Here is a 19,866-nt window from a genome sequence, read left to right on the forward strand (position 1 = left end):
TAATTGAAAGTTAGAACTTGGAATAAAATGAAATTTGAAGTAAATTTAAGATTATGCAAAGAATTCTAAAACATAGCTTTAAATAGAAAAGAGTTATACTTTCAAGGATGGCTATAAATTTGAGTTTTTATAATCACTACACATATTGCATTAAACATTATTATATTTTTGTGTAAGGGCCTTTTAGTTTATGTGCAAATTACTAGGGTCACATTGATAAAGATGCTAAATTAAACTGAAGGTTACGGAAATATAAAATTTTAAGAATGAATTCTGTCTGCTAAGCAAGCCACAACTATTAGAGTGCATATTCCGAATGCTGCCCACTAGGTGAGATATTACATAATACAGCTTTCATAGTCAAAAGAATTTTGAGTATTATGTCAGCTGTTACTCATAATATTTTGGTGTTTCCTTTTAGACAGCTGATCTCTTATCTTAGAAGACACTGTATAAACAGCTCTATTCCCAAATAGAAGTGCTGAGTGAAGCTATTGTTTAATTCATTCCATTTTGTTGAAAGACCTAACATTTGTAGAATTCTCTCATAAACTGATTTTTTTTAAAATTATTTTTAGCATAGGAGTTCCTAAAGCAGGATTAACACACTAGCCCATTTCAACAAGCTGTATATTTGAGAAAGGGATGAGAGTCATTCATCTTTAGTAGGAAATTAAGAGTCGTTGTTCACAAATAATTACTAGATTCTGACAGAGACTAATGGGATTAGGTAAGTGTGACTCAGTATAATAAATTCAAGCCTAAGCATCCTTTTAGGCCCTGAAATGAACAAAGTACTGCTGTTGTTTAAAGTCAGTCATGGCTTACAACCTGCTAGCTGTCTTGCTGTAGAAACTGTAACGTAAGGCCCTTGAAATAGATGCCATCATCAGCCCCAGCCCCCAAGCATTCATCTATTTAAACACATGACAGAAGATGGCAGAAGAGAGTTTAGCAGCTATTCGTGTGGTAGGCATGGTTTATTGTATTAGGACATACTTTGTTGTAGGCCAGCAACTTTTGAGTTAAAATACTATAGCTATTTCTCTTCCTTTCATTACATCTTTTTCTCTTCTATTTTTTATTTTTAACATAAACTCACTTCTTTTTTCCACAAAGATTTTGTGTAGATCCAAGGAGCAACAAATTCCAGCTTCCTACTGTAGCAGTTCAACCCTTATTGTCTGTTTGAATAGAGTTCAGTATTTCACTTTTTTTATTTTTTAAAAGGCAACGGGCAGCCAAGACGTAGATCCATCCAAGACTTGACTGTTACTGGAACAGAACCTGGTCAGGTAAGACTTAACGTTCGAATTCTCTGTCTTTGATTTGAAGAACAGTAATGGGCAGAAACCAAGAATTAACTATAATATATGTACCCTGCAAAATTAGTTTTGTGAGTTGACCTAAAATTATGATAGAGACGTTCATTAGCACTTGAGCTTAAATAATTAAGGGGAAAAAGAAAAATATAGATGTCATTATTGATTTAACTTGAAGGAAAATTTATGAAAGTAGATTGATTAATTCAATAGTTCGCTGTATGTTATGTGGTTTTTATATATGCTTTAATAAGGAAGTATTCAGTTTTGTAATTTAATGTTTTATCATTAACATTGTCCTCTAAAATGAATTATTAGTGTTGTCTCCTTTGTACTAATGAGGGGAATAAGTATTTCCGCAATAAGATGTTACTCCTCTGGGATCAAATAAGGGACTGACGTACTTGGAGAATCTTTTAATTTGTCATATCCACTAGATTTGTATTTTTGTGAAACATCCTTAAGAGAATATTTACTGAACAGATGGATAATCTCTAGAAAGACTTCTGTCTGGTTTTCATTCTTCATGTTTATATTTCTGATGGTTCTTCTAAACTCCCCTTCTCTCTTTGTAGATGATCCAGACAGTGCTATAATTTAAACCATTACTGACAAGTACAGAATTTTAACCAATCGAGCATATAAAAGTAGCAGTCATTGTTTTTTCTGTTATTCAGAACAACAACCTTAACCTATGTAATTTATATCATATTCTTAATATGAGAACTAATTAGGTTTCGTTGTTGATTTGCTTTCACTTGTGCTGAAATAAGTAAATTTTATGAGTATAGCATGCATCTGAAGTAATGATACCACGTTATGGTTCCTATTCATGTAGCATCATAGGATTGTATATTATAAACAGTATGATTTAATTTAAGGTAAAATGTATTAGTGTTTTTCATCCTGAAAAGATATTTTATTATTATTTCACTTTGATAACACTTGAAATTTTAGAGATTCTTTTGTAGTCGTTAATAAAAATTTAAAATCCTTTTCTAGCCATCAGCTAATTTAACTAACAAAAACCACTTGAGATATTTAAATGGTAAATTACCCTTGACCTTCATTTATATCTGAAAATATTTGTATTTCTCACAGTGCCTCACAATACACATACTCAAATACATATATACACAGATACATACATAGAATGTATATGCATACATATTAATTCATTGTATATTTTATGATATTAAGTGATCCTAAATCTTGATTGCATTTACTTAATAGCAGCTTTATCAGCATATCTGCTTTTGTGAGACCCTAGAACTTTTGAATGAAGTTTCCCACTTTCTCCCCCTCAAATACTTAAAGTATTAATCAGGGCATTTAGTAGCAGATAGCTTGACATCTGGTATTTGCTTTGATTCCTTAGAGGCTTGATGAGCTCGGCCTTTTTAATGCTGTTTTTTATTGCTATTGATATTCCAGTTATGAGGAATTCTAGCCAAGTGTTCTCCCTTTGACTAGGAATGAGAGGCTTGCTGTAAGACAGTTCAGCACACATCGGCTAGTGGGAGTGCTTTTCTCTGTACTCTGTAAGAAAGACATTGATATATTTCAGGACTGACCTCACCATACCAAGCCTTACTTATTTCCTCACAAGTTCTGTGTTACTTAAGACTGTGATCATAACCCTTTTCATTTACAATACCTTCAGGTAGTAAAACACTCGAACTTTGATTATGAGACAGTCACTTGCATGAATTGTCATTACTCTACTCTATGACTTAGAGTGAATGGGAGTTTGATGTGGTGCTAAAACCTGTTCTAAAACGAATGATGTGTAACCATTGTGTAGCCAGTTTTTAAAATTGATTCAGTCTTTGTAAATTACTTAAATATTACAAACTGAAAATGCCTGATATCCAGTTTGGGATGAGAATGACAAATAGTAATCCTAATATACTATGCAGACATTTTCCCCTGAAAATATTATGATAAATGACCATTAAATCCTTTTAATTACTCATGAAAATAACATTATTTGAAGAAGAAAAGTATGTATAATCCAGATTTTCAACGTTGAAGGTATAGTTCTTTTTAAAGTCTAGCTAAGCAGTGATTAAACAGATGCATAGGGGTTTTTTGTTTGTTTTGGCCATGGAGTTTCATAAAGAAACATGAAAGAATTTGCCCGGCCACTATAGTCATCAGGAAAAGAGAAAGCTTACTAATAAAGTTTAATATTACATCTCATAGAAGACAGTGATATGATAGGAGTTTCTACTTTGGCTCTTGATTCAGGACTGATTTAATAAAATCACTTAAACTTTTCATATGTCAACTAAAATTAAATTGATTGTTTTTATATGGCCAGAGGAGGAATAGGGAACAAAGCAAGCACCTTAATTAAAAGTAAATATGTAAATATTCATATAAAAGATTGCATCCATGCAATATACAACTCACTTTTAAATTAATGAATTCAGGTTTGTATTAATTCAGGAAGCTCCCTGAGCACATGTGGTGGATCTGGCCTCCACTTGAGAAGATACTGAGAAAGAAAAAAGCTACCCCTAATATCCAGGAACCGGTCTGATACTACGGCCTCAGTGTTGTTAGACGCTGGATATAAACAATCTCTCAGTAGACAAAGTTACTCTGAGATCATAATAAAATGAGACCAAACAAGACCATTTTATAATGTTGTCTAAGAACAGACAAAAACAAGGTCACTGTGCTGCCCACGAAATAGCAAACATTTTCCTCTCCTGGCAGAGATGAGTGACTGCTGCTGCTTTACCGACTGCAGCTCTATCCTCACTCGGGTCTGGCCTCCCTGTAGTATTGCTGCTGCTTTCTGACAGTAGCCAATCTAGAGTGACCCCCTCTTTCCTTAGAGCCTCCTCAAAATCACTTAACGAAAGCCCAGATCTTCTAGTAAGCTCTTTCTAAAACCAACTTACTGAGACACTCCAAAGTACCCCACGGTGAGCATTTTGCCTCACTGCAACAAATACTCAACCCAACTCATCCCACCACAGGTGTGTTCCTGGTAGCCTTTAGCCAGGGTACACTGACAGTACCAAGAAGGCCCAGTCTCCTGGGAGCTTTTTTGGGCAGATCAGATTTATGCCCAGATCAGTTAGAGAATTACAGTAAAAATAACTGCCTTTTATTTTTTGTGCACCAGTTTTGTGCCAGTCAGGCCTTTAATGGATGTTTTTTAAGTCTTAACCCTATAAACTGGATACTTTTTATTTTCCCTATTATGCAGTTGGATAAACTGAGGGTTAGAGAAACTTAACCTTAACCTAAGTCTTTACTTCCCTTACTCTGCCAGTAATTGCTGTAACCAAATTCTGAATCTAGATCTGATTGCAAAGCACACAAACTCTACACCTGTCGTTCCATCTTGCGTATAAAACGGAATGCAGTACATCGTAAAGTAATCCTAGACCTCTTTAGTTTCAAGTGTTTTGGCTTCTGATGGTCTGCATCGTTGTTAAGTTTTTAAACACTGTTTACTGATGATGAGTTTTGGCTGTATCATATTGTTGAGCCAGGCTCTCACCTTGATAATAAATTTCTACAGATGACTGCACAGATTTGTTTTTTTATATATTTGGGTGAACCTTTCTATGTTTCACTAAAAGTGTACATTTTCGTGTAAGCCTGCATACCCCTTCTGGAATTGTGTCCAATATAGATTTGTTTTCAAGATTTCTCTTGGAGAGTGCTGCAGTCAGTGATGACTGGAAGATGATGCAATTATGATTATTTAAAGGACCAAACATGCTAGATTTCTATGTGGACTTTAGAATCTACTTTTACTAGTCAGATATGTGGCTTTGGACAAGTCCTTAATTTCCCTGAGCTTCAGCAACTTTATCTGCCAGTGGGGACCATAACATCAACCCCGACATTCTTATAACATGTGGAAGTACCAGACACACATTAGATGCTTAATACGTGCTTGTATGCCTGCCTCCCCAGAGTGCGCCTCCCAGGGCTCTTACCACTTCCTTATTCTCAGTTCACTATATAACTACCCAGAAATAAAACAATACAGTCCACTGCAGTATTGTCCAGAAATAAAACAAAAATAGCACTTGGAAAAAAGTAAAGTCCATTGGCATCCTATTCTTTCTGTATCGTAAGGGAAGCCTCTATCAGGGATCATGGAAAGTACTCGCTTTAAGGCCTTGTATCACATATCAAGAGATGTACATTGTTATTATTTATTTAAGGGATATAATGTATCATACTGCTACAGTTGTTCATTCTCATTCTGTACTCCTTTAGTGTAAATAATTTCCTATTAAAGCTCTAAATCAGAAGTTTACATAGTAGTCTTAAATAATTTCAGGTTCATAGTATACCTTCCTATTGGAGAATTTAATGACCACATAAGAAAAATAAAATTCTGAAATTTTCTTGCAATCAACCATAGTGAAGCCAGAATTCGATTTGAGCCCACAATTTCACATTAGAATGTTTTTAATACACCCTGTCATGTATAGATTTAATCAATGGAAGAAGTACCCTTGAAAATCCACATTACCTGCTGATACCCATTTTTTTAAACATTTTTTATTGATTTATAGTCATTTTACAATGTTGTGTCAAATTCCAGTGTAGAGCACAATTTTTCAGTTACACATGAACATACATACATTCATTGTCACATTCTCTTTTGCTGTGAGCCACCACAAGATCCTGTATATATTTCCCTTTGCTACACAGTACAATCTTGTTTATCTATTCTACATTTTGAAATCCCAGTCCCTTCCCACCCCCGTCCCCCTGGCAACCACAAGTTGGTATTCTATGTCTATATGAGTCTGTTTCTGTTTTGTATTTATGTTTTTTTGGTTTTGGTTTTTTTTTTTAGATTCCACATATGAGCGATCTCATATGGTATTTTTCTTTCTCTTTCTGGCTTACTTCACTTAGAATGACATTCTCCAGGAACATCCGTGTTGCTGCAAATGGCGCTATGTTGTCGGGTTTTATGGCTGAATAGTATTCCATTGTATAAATATACTACATCTTCTTTATCCAGTCATCTGTTGATGGACATTTAGGCTGTTTCTGTGTCTCAGTTATTGTAAATATTGCTGCTATGAACATTGCGGTGCAGGTGTCATCCTGAAGTAGGGTTCCTTCTGGATATAAGCCCAGGTGTGGGATTCCTGGGTCACACGGTAAGTCTATTCCTAGTCTTTTGAGGAATCTCCATACTGTTTTCCACAGTGGCTGCACCAAACTGCATTCCCACCAGCAGTATAGGAGGGTTCCCTTTTCTCCACAGCCTCTCCAGCATTTGTCATTTGTGGACTTCCAAATGATGGCCATTCTGATACCCATTTGTTTTTAATATTTGTGTTACTCAAATGTAAAGTCACAAAAATATCATGTAAATCAGCGTTTAATCTCTGTGTTTCATGCTTGTATAATTTTAGCAACTAAGATGATTTCTGAAGGTTTTAAATAGCTTTCAAATGTCAGTTGAAATAGTAGCCCTGGCCATAGATTTTATGAAAATATTTTCCCAGTCTTTCAGGTGAGACATAAAAAGCAAAGCTTTATTTTTGTTTGTAAATAGCTCTCAACTTCTTTTTATAAATACAGAGATAAAGTTTTAGTCAAAGTCCAATTCTGGTTCATGTCTACTGATGGTAATTTACCCTGCAGTTTAAATTTGGCTTAGTGTTCTTTTGCTGCCTTAAATTGCTATTTAGCCTTTCTCTACTCTCATAACCACTTTCATATCCAACCCTTGTCGTAAGTCAGGTTTCTCTGTATCTCTTAAACTTTACAGTTTCTTTGAGAATAGAGTAAAGTAATTGTAAATGTCTTGGTGGAAGGAGCAACCTAAATGAATTTTCATAGTTTCAGAGCACTTATGACTGTCAGAATTTTACCAGTGATTTTTCTTAAATAAAAATAAGACTTCTTTATAGTATCTTGCCAGCAGTAATACATAAATTTAACCCACAAACTAGTTTGATTTTTTTTTAAATAAATATTACCTCTTCTTATTTATGTCTTGTATTTTTCAGGTATTCAGAAAATACAGTTATGGCTTGTTTTTAAATATTTCTTTAGTTTTTTTTTTTTTAATACAAACATGTTAACATATTCTGTTATTCCTTGAGATACTCATTCCTTGAAATATTAAACATTTATTAGTTAATTTATGGATTTAAATTTAACTCGTAGCTTTTCTTGTAGCTTTAAAGACCAGTCTTGAGACTTAACCTAAAACTATTAGCCTTATTTCTTAGTTTTATAGCTTATAGGAAATCTGAAGTAGAACAATTGAGTGTGTACGTGAGGTGCTAAGAGTTTCTTAGAAAGAAAGAAATAAGTAGCAAAGAATTCTCTTAAGAAAGATTTAAGTTTAAGGAACATGATAGTTCATACTAGGTCCAAGTAGGATTATTTGTTTTAATATCACAAATATTCAGTGACTTTTTTTAATATACAAAATTCATTCTTATATTTTGTAAACCTAATTCTTACTTGTACTGTATCTTGTTTAATTTCTCATAACGGATATTGATTCTCACATGTCACAAATTCTTATATTTATTTCTCCCTTTAAAGTGTTAAAGTAAGACTATTAGCATAACATTAGGCTGACTGAAACCCTCCTCTACCAGCACTTTGAAGATAAATTGCTCTTGATTTACAATGGGAATTAGAACTATAGTCAAGTCAGTGCACACTTGTTAAACCATCAAGACATAGCTCTCAGTCAAAGAAGGTTAAAGGACCCAGGAACAATGTCATATCTGTATTTGCTTTACCAAGGTTAACAGCATTCTAAAGGTAAGGGTTAAGTATTTCATCACCAGTTCTCTGTGGTGTATATTCTTATTCTTACTATATATCAAAGGCAAGTAAGCCTAAGCCTTAATCTGAGTGACAAAAAGTTGTATTGTCATTTTATTTAATGAGTATTTAGGATATGGTTATTGTCATTTTATTTAATGAGTATTTATTATATGGTTGTTTACTATATTATATGGTTTTTATTTATTATATGGTGTATTTGGAAATTTCCTAAATTCTGTTGAGTCCAATATAAAAGTATGCATGATCTCTGCCCTTAGATTTTAATGCTTTTGAGGAATTACAGACTTTGAGAGTGATATAAAGCATTTCAGGCTCACACTGAAGCTTATAAACAGACTAAATACACACCAAAAGAAAAATATCTTTGTGGCAGAGTTTAGTCACTGAATATGTTTTTTAAAAGAGCTATAATTTTTAACTAGGAAAGGAACTGTTAGATGCTACAAGTCTACTTATATATTCCCATCTTATGTTTGCAACAACCTAATTGCCATTTAATGAGCATTTTTATTGTGTCAAGACTCTTCATATACATTATTTCATTCAATTTTTACAATCTAATGAGGTAGGTAGGTAATACTGTTCTTGTTTTACTATTGAGTCTTAGAGATTAAATAATCTAAATTATCTAAAGCCATACTCCTAATAAATGACTGACCAGAGACTCAAACTCTAGGTTGTATTGTCTACAAAGCCTGACTTCTCAGCTATTACTACTACTTCTCGTCCACTCTTGATAAATGAGGAACTTGTAGCTCAGAGAGGCGAGTTGCTTGTTCAAGTTCACACAGCTATAAATGGCTGACTGGATTTAAACTGGAGTCTCCAAAGTATTAAGACTAAACCATGTGAATTTGCTGATATTTGACTGTTTTTGACCTATAAAAGTGGCACTTTTAGATAGTTCAATTTCATACATGCTCTTTGCCCTATACCGTATTGTCTTTGGATGAATATTGAAGTCAGGATTAAAAGCAGCGTGGGAAACAGGCATAAGGAATTGTTTGAGGGGAGACAATCTGGGAAGGTAAGGTAAACCTGCCAGTGGAGGGTCATCACCAGGGTGAGAATTTGATGACTGATACAATAACAACCAGTAAATCATACTGTTAGGCATTCCCCATCCTCAGATGCAGGGTCTGGCTTTGTTTGGCTCAAAGGATGGCCACATAATGTTGAAGGAAACCTGAGCAGAGCGCTACAGGTTGGAGAGGAATAGCAAGAAGGAGAGAGCAGGATGAGCATCGTGATAACACAGAGCACCTATTGGGTATGGCCTGAATGAACCAAGATTTTGGAAAGACCAGTCTGTTACGGAGTTTAAAATTGCTTATGGTAGAGAAAAAGCTTTCTGGAATTTCTGAAACAATTTCATTAGGTACCCAAGATGAAAGTAACAGTTTTTCTTCTCTTCAAAATTGTTTAACAATTTTATCTCTGAAATGTTGTAAAAGTACCTTTCACTATAATATTCTCAATTCATTGGGAGTTTTTAAGGCTTAAAATGAAAAAATTTTAGCGCTTGATGGAGCACTAAAAGTTATCACAACTTCAACCCAACCCCAATCCCTCTGCAGAGAAAGAAAGCAAAACTTCTTGAAGTAAACTCAGTTATACATTACACCATAATTAGAACTCTCACTACTGATTTCTACTCAGGAGTACTTTCCACCACTGTATTGCCTCTCATTTTACCTGATGCAGTCTTAAATTTGAGTGTTTCTATATTTACACATTGAAGCTGGATAATAGATTCTTTATGAATTTATTTACTTATGCTTTACTTTATATAGCCCCATATTCTTTGAGTATCCTATTGGTTATTCAGTAGCATGTCAATAAAATTGTTTTTAAAAAAATTCTAATGAAAACCATTTTAGTATGTAGGTCCTTTGAGGGTTTTTAATATACCAGACAGCACTACATAGACAATAATATATGTATTTATACGTATGTAAGTTATGAATCCTGATAATAAAATAAATACTAATGGACCCACCACCCAACTTAAGAAATGGAACATTGTCCATTCCCTTGGGTCTCCCTGTGCATTCCTTGCCTGTGGCTTCTCTCTCATCTTCCAACCATCCTATAATGCCATTTTCTGTCATATGTCACATTTCTAGACTTTTTATAAATACCCCTTATCTAGTGAAGAAATTCTCTTAACTGGTAATTTGTTTGTTAAATATATTTTTCATAAATGGATGTTAAGTTTTGTCCAGTATATTTTGTGTATCCATTGAGGTTTTTCTCCTTTGATCTGTCAATGTGGTGAATTGGGTTAATAGAATTCCTAATGCCAGTGACCTTTGCATTTGTCGGATAACCTCAGTTTTTTAATGATTTTTATTGCTTTTACACTGCCAAATTCCATTTGCTAATATAATTTCTAGGACTGCATCTATTTTCATAAAAGAGATTGGCTATTAGTTTTTCTCATACTGTCCTTGTTAATCAGATTTTACTGCCTTCACAGAATGAATTAGGAAGTGTTTTTTCTGTTTTCTAAAACAATATTTTTAAGATTGAAAATGTCTTTTTCTTGAATGTTTGATAGAACTTACCTGAAAAACCCTCTTGGCTTGATGTTTTCTATAATTTATAGAAATTTTGGTAATTTATATATTTTGGAATTTGTCTATTTCACGTTTAAGTTTTTTGTTGTTGTTTTAAATTTACTTACCACAAAAAGTGTATAGTATTCTCTCATTCTTATTTTGTTTCTTTTGGGGAAGCTTATAGCCTGATACTTTTTCTAACACTGTAAGTTAGATCCCTAGCTTGTAAGTTGCCACTGCTTCCTACTTTTTCATATAAATATTTAGAATTAAATCTTTTTCTCTAAGTGCCTCTTTAGATGCAACCCATAGGTTTTAGCATGATTCATGTTAAAATTCAGTTTAAATGTTTTCTAATTTCCATTTTTTCTTTGATCAGTAAGCTATTTAGAAGTGTTTTAAAATTTCTAGACAGATGGAATTTTTAATGTTAATTTTGAATCAGTGTGGAAAGATATGGTTTACATGGTACTAAATTCTTTTTTAAGTTTTTTGAGATTTGCTTATGGCATAGTCCATGATCAGTTTTCGTAAGTGTTCCATGGGTGCTTGAAAAGAATGCATAGTCTCCATTTGTGAGGCATAGGGTTGATAAACATGTTTAGATCAAGCTTGCTTTTTATGGAGGTCAGGTTTTATTGTGTGCATGTTTTGGTTTTTGTCGCTTTTACATATCACAGAGGGGAGTATCAAAATATCTCACTATGATGGTGACTATGTCCCTTTCTCCGTGCAGTTTTGTCGCTTTATTTATGTTGAAGTTACGTATAGGTACAGCATGTACGTTTTGAATTGTTGCACTCTCAGTTGAACCACTTATCATTATATCTCTTTCTCTAGTATTTTTTTTTTGCCCTAAAATAAATTCTCACTGATATTAATACAGCTACATAACTTTATTTTGGGTAGGTTTTCCCTGGTTATCTTTTTTCAGTCTTTAATTTTCTGTTTTCTCTGTCTCTGTGAGTTAGATATGTGTCGTAAACAGCATTTTATCCAGCCTGACAATCTGATTTTCTGAATATCTTAACTAGAGACTATAATCCATTTACATTTATTATGATTACTGATAAATTACTCCCTCTAATCTTTTATTTCCCTTTTTTCTCCTTTCTTGCCTTTTTTTGAATTGAAGAAATATATTTCTCATTCCATTATTTGTCTCTCTGGTTTGGAGATTACATATTACTACTTTTGGTAATTGCCTTTGAAATTTTAATCCTCATGCCCAACCTAAAATTAGTGTCTTTGCCCTCATTCTGAACAGTACAAGGATTTTTAAATCTATACTCTTCTTATGTATGCTATTGCTATTCAGATTTTAGTGCCATCTTACTCATTTGTTTAGTAATTTTATAAATTAGTCATTGTTCCATTGTTTAATATTTTCAGTATATAGATTCATCCTTGTATTTACAAGTATTCCTAATTGCAACTTGGCTCTTTCATCAGGGTAAAATTTTTTTCTCCCTAACATACGTGCTTTAAAAAGTCTTATGGTAAGAGTCTTGGATGATAAACTCAGTTTTTGTTCATCTGAGAATGTTATTTCGACCTCATTCTCCACATTTTTGTTGACTAAACAATTCTAGGTTGACAGTTATTTTCTTCCGCAATTTGAAGATACTCTTCTTTCTTCTGGCTTCCCTTGTTGCTTTTGGAAATCTAACTGATATTCTTTAGTGGATAATCTTTTTTCTCTGGCTGCCTTTTTATTATCTTCTCTTTGTTTTGTAGAATCTGACTATCATATGCCCTATGTTTAACTCAGTAATGTAGATTTTCTCTTATTTTTTCTGCTTAGGATTTGTTGCATCTTCCATCAATCTTGGAATTTTTAATTGATTCACAGTGGATACATTTTCTCTGCTCCACCCAGAGCCGGTATTCAAGACAGTCAGATTTACTTGCTATTGCTTTTGTAGGGTAGTCTTTTTCACCAGTTTACTTTTTCCCTGCTAGTGAAGCCTTTCTTGGGTTTTAGCTTTAAACAGAAAGTTCTCAGGTCTTACTTTGATCCCACAAAAGTCCAGCACTTTATGCCCTATTCCTCTGAGTGCATTCCTCTAGGCCATTGGTGTTTAATTGAAATTCCCAGGTCTACCTGCGTAAGCACTTGCTAGACTTTATTTCTAGTCTCAGAGAATTTCCCTTACTTTCTTGTAAGCTTGTCAGTTTTTAAGACATATTATGTATGAGTGCACATAAATTTTTTAACATATGTCTATTAATTAAATAGTGTTAGAGGATTCATTTGTCTCTTGTAAGTGTTTTGGGGCCTCTTCTGGTAGAAATGGAAGTCTGTCCTTTGCCTTGTAATGGAATTTTCTCTTGTTATTTTTGTTTTTATATCAAAATCACATTTTGTTCCTCCTGTCACTTTTCCCTGCAGGTGAGCAGTAGGTCATCCAGTCCTAGCATCAGAATGATCACTACCTCAGGACCAACCTCAGAAAAGCCAGCTCGAAGTCATCCATGGACCCCTGATGATTCCACAGGTGACCAGTTTTATTTCCTCATTATAATTATAAAGTTGCGTTCATCATGTTTATATTCGTTTAGTCGTATCATTGCTCTAGTGTTTACAAAGGCAGGCATTATACAGTAGTTTAGATTTTCCCATTAATAAGATCAAATATTTACCAATAAATTTTAAAATGTCTTTTTGACAGACACTACCTTGCCCTCTGTGTTTTTTCCCACAAGATACTAAACATGTATTTTGAAGATGGTTTGTTTTAGGCTTTTTTCCAAATAGAAAGATATTCTATTTTTGATGCTTCACTCTGAGTTTTCTATTATGATCCATCCGACTAGATGATAGTAGTAAACTCTCATTTTTTAAGTAACTAAAATCAGCAGAATGGTAAAATAATCATCTTCATCTCAGTCTTTTGTTTTAAAAACACAGGCTATCATGTACCCTGGTGAGAAAAAAATTTCTGTCCATTGGGCTTTTGAATCATTTTTATCTGATAAAGAGACCTCATTTCAGTTATATAAATACTCTGTTAAATAGACTTTTAAAAATCTAAGAGTTGTTAAAATTCCTCAACATGAATAACTAACTGGTCAAAATTAAAATATTAGTATTAAAATCTGCCTGTCTGAAGAGAGTAATGGAATAGTTTCATTATGGACAAGCAGGAAGTTATGTACCATAATGGAATTAACTTTTCCTTAGTATTAAGGGAATACCTTGATAAATGCAGCAGCAATGTGTTTCTGTAAAGATTATTTATATGTTGTCATGTCAGAGAGGGAAGATGATCTCTTAGACCTTGGAAAATTAAACCGTTTGGGATTTTATACGAGATCAACTATGTTATTAATAGTGGCAATTAAATTGAAATTCAGAAGTCAGCTTTCTGTCCTTATGAACTAAAATACTGCTTACAAGTATTTATAGATATGTGGCGTGATTTAGTCAAGTTTATAATTTAATTTAAAAAATTAACTGAGTGGCTTTTCTCTGTGTCATGTAAGATAGAACTATGTTTAGCCTTGGGTGTACTCTCTAGTTTTAGTAAGTTTAAATTTAGTGGTGGCAAAAACTGTTTCACCCCCAGCACAGCCCAGCCTAGGATTGTCCAGAACATTCACCCCTACTCAGCACATGTGCCGAATTTCTCATAATGTGCTTCTCCTCAGAGATGGACAGAGAAATAAATGCTCGACAGATTTTATCATTAACATTCAGGTAGTGTCAGCTCTTTTTGATTCCAACACCTTTTGGTGAGGGAGTACTCGCCCTGACATTATAGCATTTGCTGGGATTTCTCACTTCATCCTGGACTAATCTAGCCATGCCAGTCAGCATGTGGCAGACTGAATTCATGAGGGTAAAATCAAAATCCTCTTAAGTCCCTCTCATCTAACTCCTGTGTTTCTTTTTCACATGTTCTTCCACCCTTCCGACTCCCATCTCATTTTGTTTCTTTTCTGGGACCTAAAATACTAATAGCTAGACATTGTACATAGGTCCAGGTTGGAGTATCAGCTGAATTTTGTGTTTGCCGTGTACATAGGTCCAGGTTGGAGTATCAGCTGAATTTTGTGTTTGCCCTGAAATGTGCTGCAAGTGTGTGGTTATTGTTTTTAAATAATTTTGAATACAGTTTTAGAAATTGAGAATCTGGTTTAAATTTATAATTAATGAATTTCAGCATTGCACTCTTTCTAATAAAAGTATTGATAACTACTTAAGCTAAAATAATAAATTGTAAGTAAGATACAGGTAAAAAATAAAAATTAGAAATGCGTTCGTAAGTTTAAACAACCCAGGAAGACATACAGATGGCCAACAGACACATGAAAAGATGCTCAAAATATTGCTAATTATTAGAGAAATGCCAATCAAAATATTGCTAATTATTAGAGAAATGCAAACTAAAACTGGTGTGTATCACCTCACACCAGTCAGAATGGCCATCATTTAAAAGTCTACAAGTAATAGATGCTAGAGAGGGTGTGGAGAAAAAGGAACCCTCCTACACTGTTGGTGGGAATGTAAATTGGTGCAGCTGCTATGGTGAGCAGTGTGGAGGTTCCTTAAAAAGCTAAAATAGAGATACCCTATGATCCAGCAATCCCACTCCTGGGCGTAAATCTGGAGAAAACTAATTTGAAAAGATACATGCACACCAGTGTTCATAGTAGCACTGTTTACAGTAGCCTAGATACAGTAGTAACCTAAATGGCTATCAACAGATGACTGGATAAAGGTGTGTGTGTGTGTGTGTGTGTGTGTGTGTGTATGTGTGTGTGTGTGTGTGTGTGTGTGTGTGTGTAATATTATTCAGCCATGAAAAAGAACGAAATAGTGCCATTTGCAGCAACATGGATGGACCTAGAGATTATCATATTAAGAGAAGTAAGTTAGACAAAGACAAATGATATCACTTATATGTAGAATCTAAAAGAATGATACAAATGAATTTATTTACAAAACAGAAATCAACTCAGACATAGAAAACAAACTTATGGTTACTAAAGGGGAAGTAGGGGAGGATAAATTAGGAGTTTGGGATTAACATACACACTACTATATATAAAATAGATAAACAACAAGGACCTACTGTATAGCACAGGGAACTGTATTCAATATCTTACAATAATCTATAATGGAAAAGTGTGAAAAATATACACATAATACATACATACACACACACACACACATATATGTGTGTAACTGAAACTACTACAACATTGTAAATCAACTGTGCTTCAGTTTAAAAAAAGAACCTAATTAATTAGATTTTTTTAATTAAAAAGGGGAGAGATTTTTGTGTTATTTCAGAGAAAAATAAAGAGCACAGTGACTTAATAATCGTAACACATAAGTGCTCTTGGGTTTCTACTAATATTTGAGATAAAGAAAGGCATGCATACATACAGCTGTGAGAGAGATGCCTAGACATAGAAGAGGACACCACAGTGGGAGGGAATATTCACTGGAGGTTTTTCTCCCATGCTTAACACTTTGCAAAGATAGACATTTAAGACATACCCCACTGCTTGCCATCTGACTAGAGTCATAATACTCACATATTAAAAATAAATTCATCATGCTATATAGTAAACTACATTTACAGTACAAGCTGAGTGTTTTAATAGTCATAGGTGAGACCTGGCGTGCTCTCTGAATTTTTTGTAAAATAGTGAGATTTGTCTTTAGTCAGAAAGGAGAAGACAGCATTCCACATGAAGGGAACACATACTTAAAAGAACATGAGATAGTAAATAGGTATTGTGTTTAAGGGGCTAGAAAAGAGATTTCACCTAACTTAACCAAGTCAATGTGAGTCTCGACATTTAGGAAGGGAGGTTATTAGATTTGACCAGAATTAAAACATTAAAAGACAAACTTTTGTGGAATAACTTTGCTAACTTGTGACCAGAGACTTAAAGCTAAATTTCAGTTTAAGTGAGAAAGTAAAATTTCACTTTTGGGTTTTAAAGAACAGGTGAAATTCAATAAAGAACCATATGTTCCCCACTATCAAAGAAAGGGCTTCAGAACTGTTGGAATAGCACAATCCTTGGACTTTTTTTTTCACCCCCAGAATACTGTGAAACACTGATACGTTTAAGTCTGAAACACATATCAGGTATAGGGAACTGATTTGATAAGATATATCAATATCAAAAATTTAACAAAGTGATAGGAGTGGAGGTATTAAACAGAAGAAACTCTTTCAAGACCCTAAATTTTTCCAGTAGGTCAGGGGGAATCATTTTTAATAAGTTTAATTTTGTGGAAAGTAGTGTTCAGTGGGATCATTATTTGAAACTATTGTAGGGAGTGGAGAGAGGGTTAATCAGAAAAATAAATGTATTTCTTGTTTAGCCATTTCAGAAAAACCTTTATATTGGTATGATTTTAAGCTAAAGACTCTCCTGGGCAGTAGAGTTCTTCTGTTCTTCTTTCATTATTACACTCCAGTATTTAATTAACATTACTTTTTTAATCTGAAATGTAAACTTGAGTATTTAAAATTGCCATCCTTTCCCAATTCTTCATTTAGTATCAATAATACAAATAATAATAATAACCACCACCAGCAGTGATGTGTTGAGTGCTTACCATATGCTAGCTAGCATTGCGTGGTTTTCCTTACGTGCATTATCTCGTTTGGTCTGATTTAGCTTAGCTTTTGGAGTTATTTGCAAGCACATTCTCAATGGCTTTTTTTTAAAAAAAAAAAAACAACTAAAACTGAAATATCTGTCAGCAGTAAATTACAAGGTTACTGAACATCAGACTGTCGTAGTTTCTTACTGCATTTGAGGCAGTGCCTTGTCATCCTGACCTTGCCTTTATCCGCACCACTCTTTCAAGGAGTCACTTGTCAGAGAAAGGGCTGAACAGCTCACTCGTTTAGCTCATTTATCTCTGTTAACAATGGGAAAGCAGCTACTTCAGAAAGAGAAAGCCCATATTACTTCACAGTTATCCTGTCCACTTCTGGAACTGTTGTACATAAATGTTAATGTTGGAAAGAGACCATGCCATGCTTCTCTTGCAAGTTGTTATGGCAGTTTTACCTCTTTGAAAATAGAAGCAAAACCTGTCTCTTCAAATAGTTTGATAGAATTGGTTGTTTGAATTTAACTGTTTTGGGCATGACACTGGGTCACGGGTTCCATACTGTCCATGTGTGTGATATATGCCCAGTAATAACACCTCTCGTTTTCTGTAGTGAGTCTCGTTGAGAGGGGTGGGGTGGGATGGGCGGCTCACATTAGAATCTATACTAATTGAAAATGATCCACTGAAAGTGTGTCTCTTGTTTTCTCCCTTTCCCTGTTAAGGACAACTGATGTTGCTGGAATTGACACAGCCTTTTAGTAAACTTAGCATAATCAAGGAAAGAAAGAAATACGAGGTTTGATTAAGTAGAGTCAGTTAAGACTGAATTTAAAATATAAAGGTGTCATATCACTATTTTTGTTTTTAATTAAACAAGGGCTTACATGCTTTAATATATTGTGTTCTATTCAACTTATAGCCAACTTAAATTGTAGGTATGAGTATGGTGGCATTCTAATTATCTGTAATTGGATGTACTCTGTCAACCTTTAGAATTCAAAAATTACCAGTATCAATAACTTTTATTTTCCTTTAGGAAAAACAATACCAGTATCTCATGCATGCTCTCTTGCTTTTTGTTTGTAATTATTTATGACAGAAAATAAATAAAATACATGGTTTAATTCCAGATACCAATGGATCAGATAATTCCATCCCAATGGCTTATCTTACACTGGATCACCAACTACAGGTAAAGCAGTACTGTTCTCAGTGAAGTTTACTTTTTCCTTTTCAGAGAAGTTTATCTTGAAAGGGGACAGCTGTTTTCCTATCTCTCATTGTATATTCATTTATTTATGCTTTTTGTTGACCTCCTTAAACTTTTTAAAATCAAGCTAAAATAACTGATTCTCAGTTAAGTTAATCAAATTTAAAATCATGTGATCCCATTCTAATAATCATCTTAAAATACTCATATCTTTGTTCAAGACTGCCAAGAATAGCATTTTTCTTAATTTTTAGTGCATTAAAATATACAACTCATATAAACTCATTTCTACGTGTTTATGGTGACTGAAAATGTAAGTAATATACTTCAGTGTCTCCTCATGAGTATGAGAGTTGTAAACATCTTTCAGTAAAATAAAGTTTGGCAACCTGAAATATAAAACCAGAGGTGGAGAGTACTCTAGTTACAATTCTTTGTAACAACAAAAGTGTTAAAACAGCAAGTGTAAATTTAAGATCTGAGTTAACGCTGACAAGAGGACACAGATTTTCTAGGCATGGTTTAACACTTATTTTTAAAAGATTATTGCTTTAAGTGCTATAAAAATATATCACAGTCTCTGTCTTAACTCTCAGATAGATACTGAGATTTGATTTAATTATGTTTTAACATTCCTGATTTATTTTCAGCCTCTAGCACCGTGCCCAAACTCCAAAGAATCCATGGCAGTATTTGAACAGCATTGTAAAATGGCACAAGAATATATGAAAGTCCAAACAGAAATTGCATTGTTACTACAGAGAAAGTAAGTTATCATTTATGAATAAAAATAAAACATAAATATTTTGAGTTTAAAATATGTTAGGGTACAATATTATTTAAAGACCTGAAAACTGTAATTTTTAGAATTAATCATTAAGCATTTTTCTAACTTGTAAATTTTCTGTGTGTTTATGTTTGTTTTAAGCACCCTTTGGCTAATTTTTCATGTAAAATTCAACTCTTGGCGACATCTTATTATATTAGGAAACTATAACTAAGGAAAATAAACTGATGCTCATAACCATGTGTTTTATGTTCTCAGAATTTTAAAGTTAGAAGCTGTTTAGATTTATTGTTAAAAAATTTATTGTTTCCTTGGCAGAGATAAAATAATCTTATTTACTAATGTTCAGTTGTGCTTTATCTTAGAAACATTTTTATAGATGTATTCTTTCCAGGTGTATGTTTAAGAGAGTAAAATTACTTATTAGAGGGCTTTCTTTTATACCTGTGAGTGTTTTTCTGGGGAGTTTTATGCTCACACCGGGTTTTTCTAGGAGATGTAGAGATCTGCCTTCTTCCCCTTTTAAAGAAATATAGTCCCGTTTCCATTCTTCTCTATTTGAGATCTTAAAAACAATATTTCAG

At 33.6% G+C, this 19,866-nt stretch overlaps 1 protein-coding gene across 5 annotated transcripts in view; it reads left to right on the top strand.

Annotated features, from left to right (window-relative positions):
• Positions 1 to 19,866, top strand: part of MAP3K7 (mitogen-activated protein kinase kinase kinase 7) — a 64,796-nt gene that overhangs the window by 40,637 nt on the left and 4,293 nt on the right. For all 5 annotated transcript variants that reach the window (XM_010987685.3, XM_010987686.3, XM_064486850.1 and 2 more), the window contains 4 exons: positions 1,231 to 1,295; positions 13,086 to 13,191; positions 18,416 to 18,477; positions 19,146 to 19,261. In XM_010987685.3, the coding sequence (XP_010985987.1) occupies positions 1,231 to 1,295; positions 13,086 to 13,191; positions 18,416 to 18,477; positions 19,146 to 19,261 (349 nt within the window). The remainder of the gene's footprint in view (positions 1 to 1,230; positions 1,296 to 13,085; positions 13,192 to 18,415; positions 18,478 to 19,145; positions 19,262 to 19,866) is intronic.

This window comes from Camelus dromedarius, chromosome 6 (assembly GCF_036321535.1).
Source record: "Camelus dromedarius isolate mCamDro1 chromosome 6, mCamDro1.pat, whole genome shotgun sequence".
NCBI lineage: Eukaryota > Metazoa > Chordata > Mammalia > Artiodactyla > Camelidae > Camelus > Camelus dromedarius.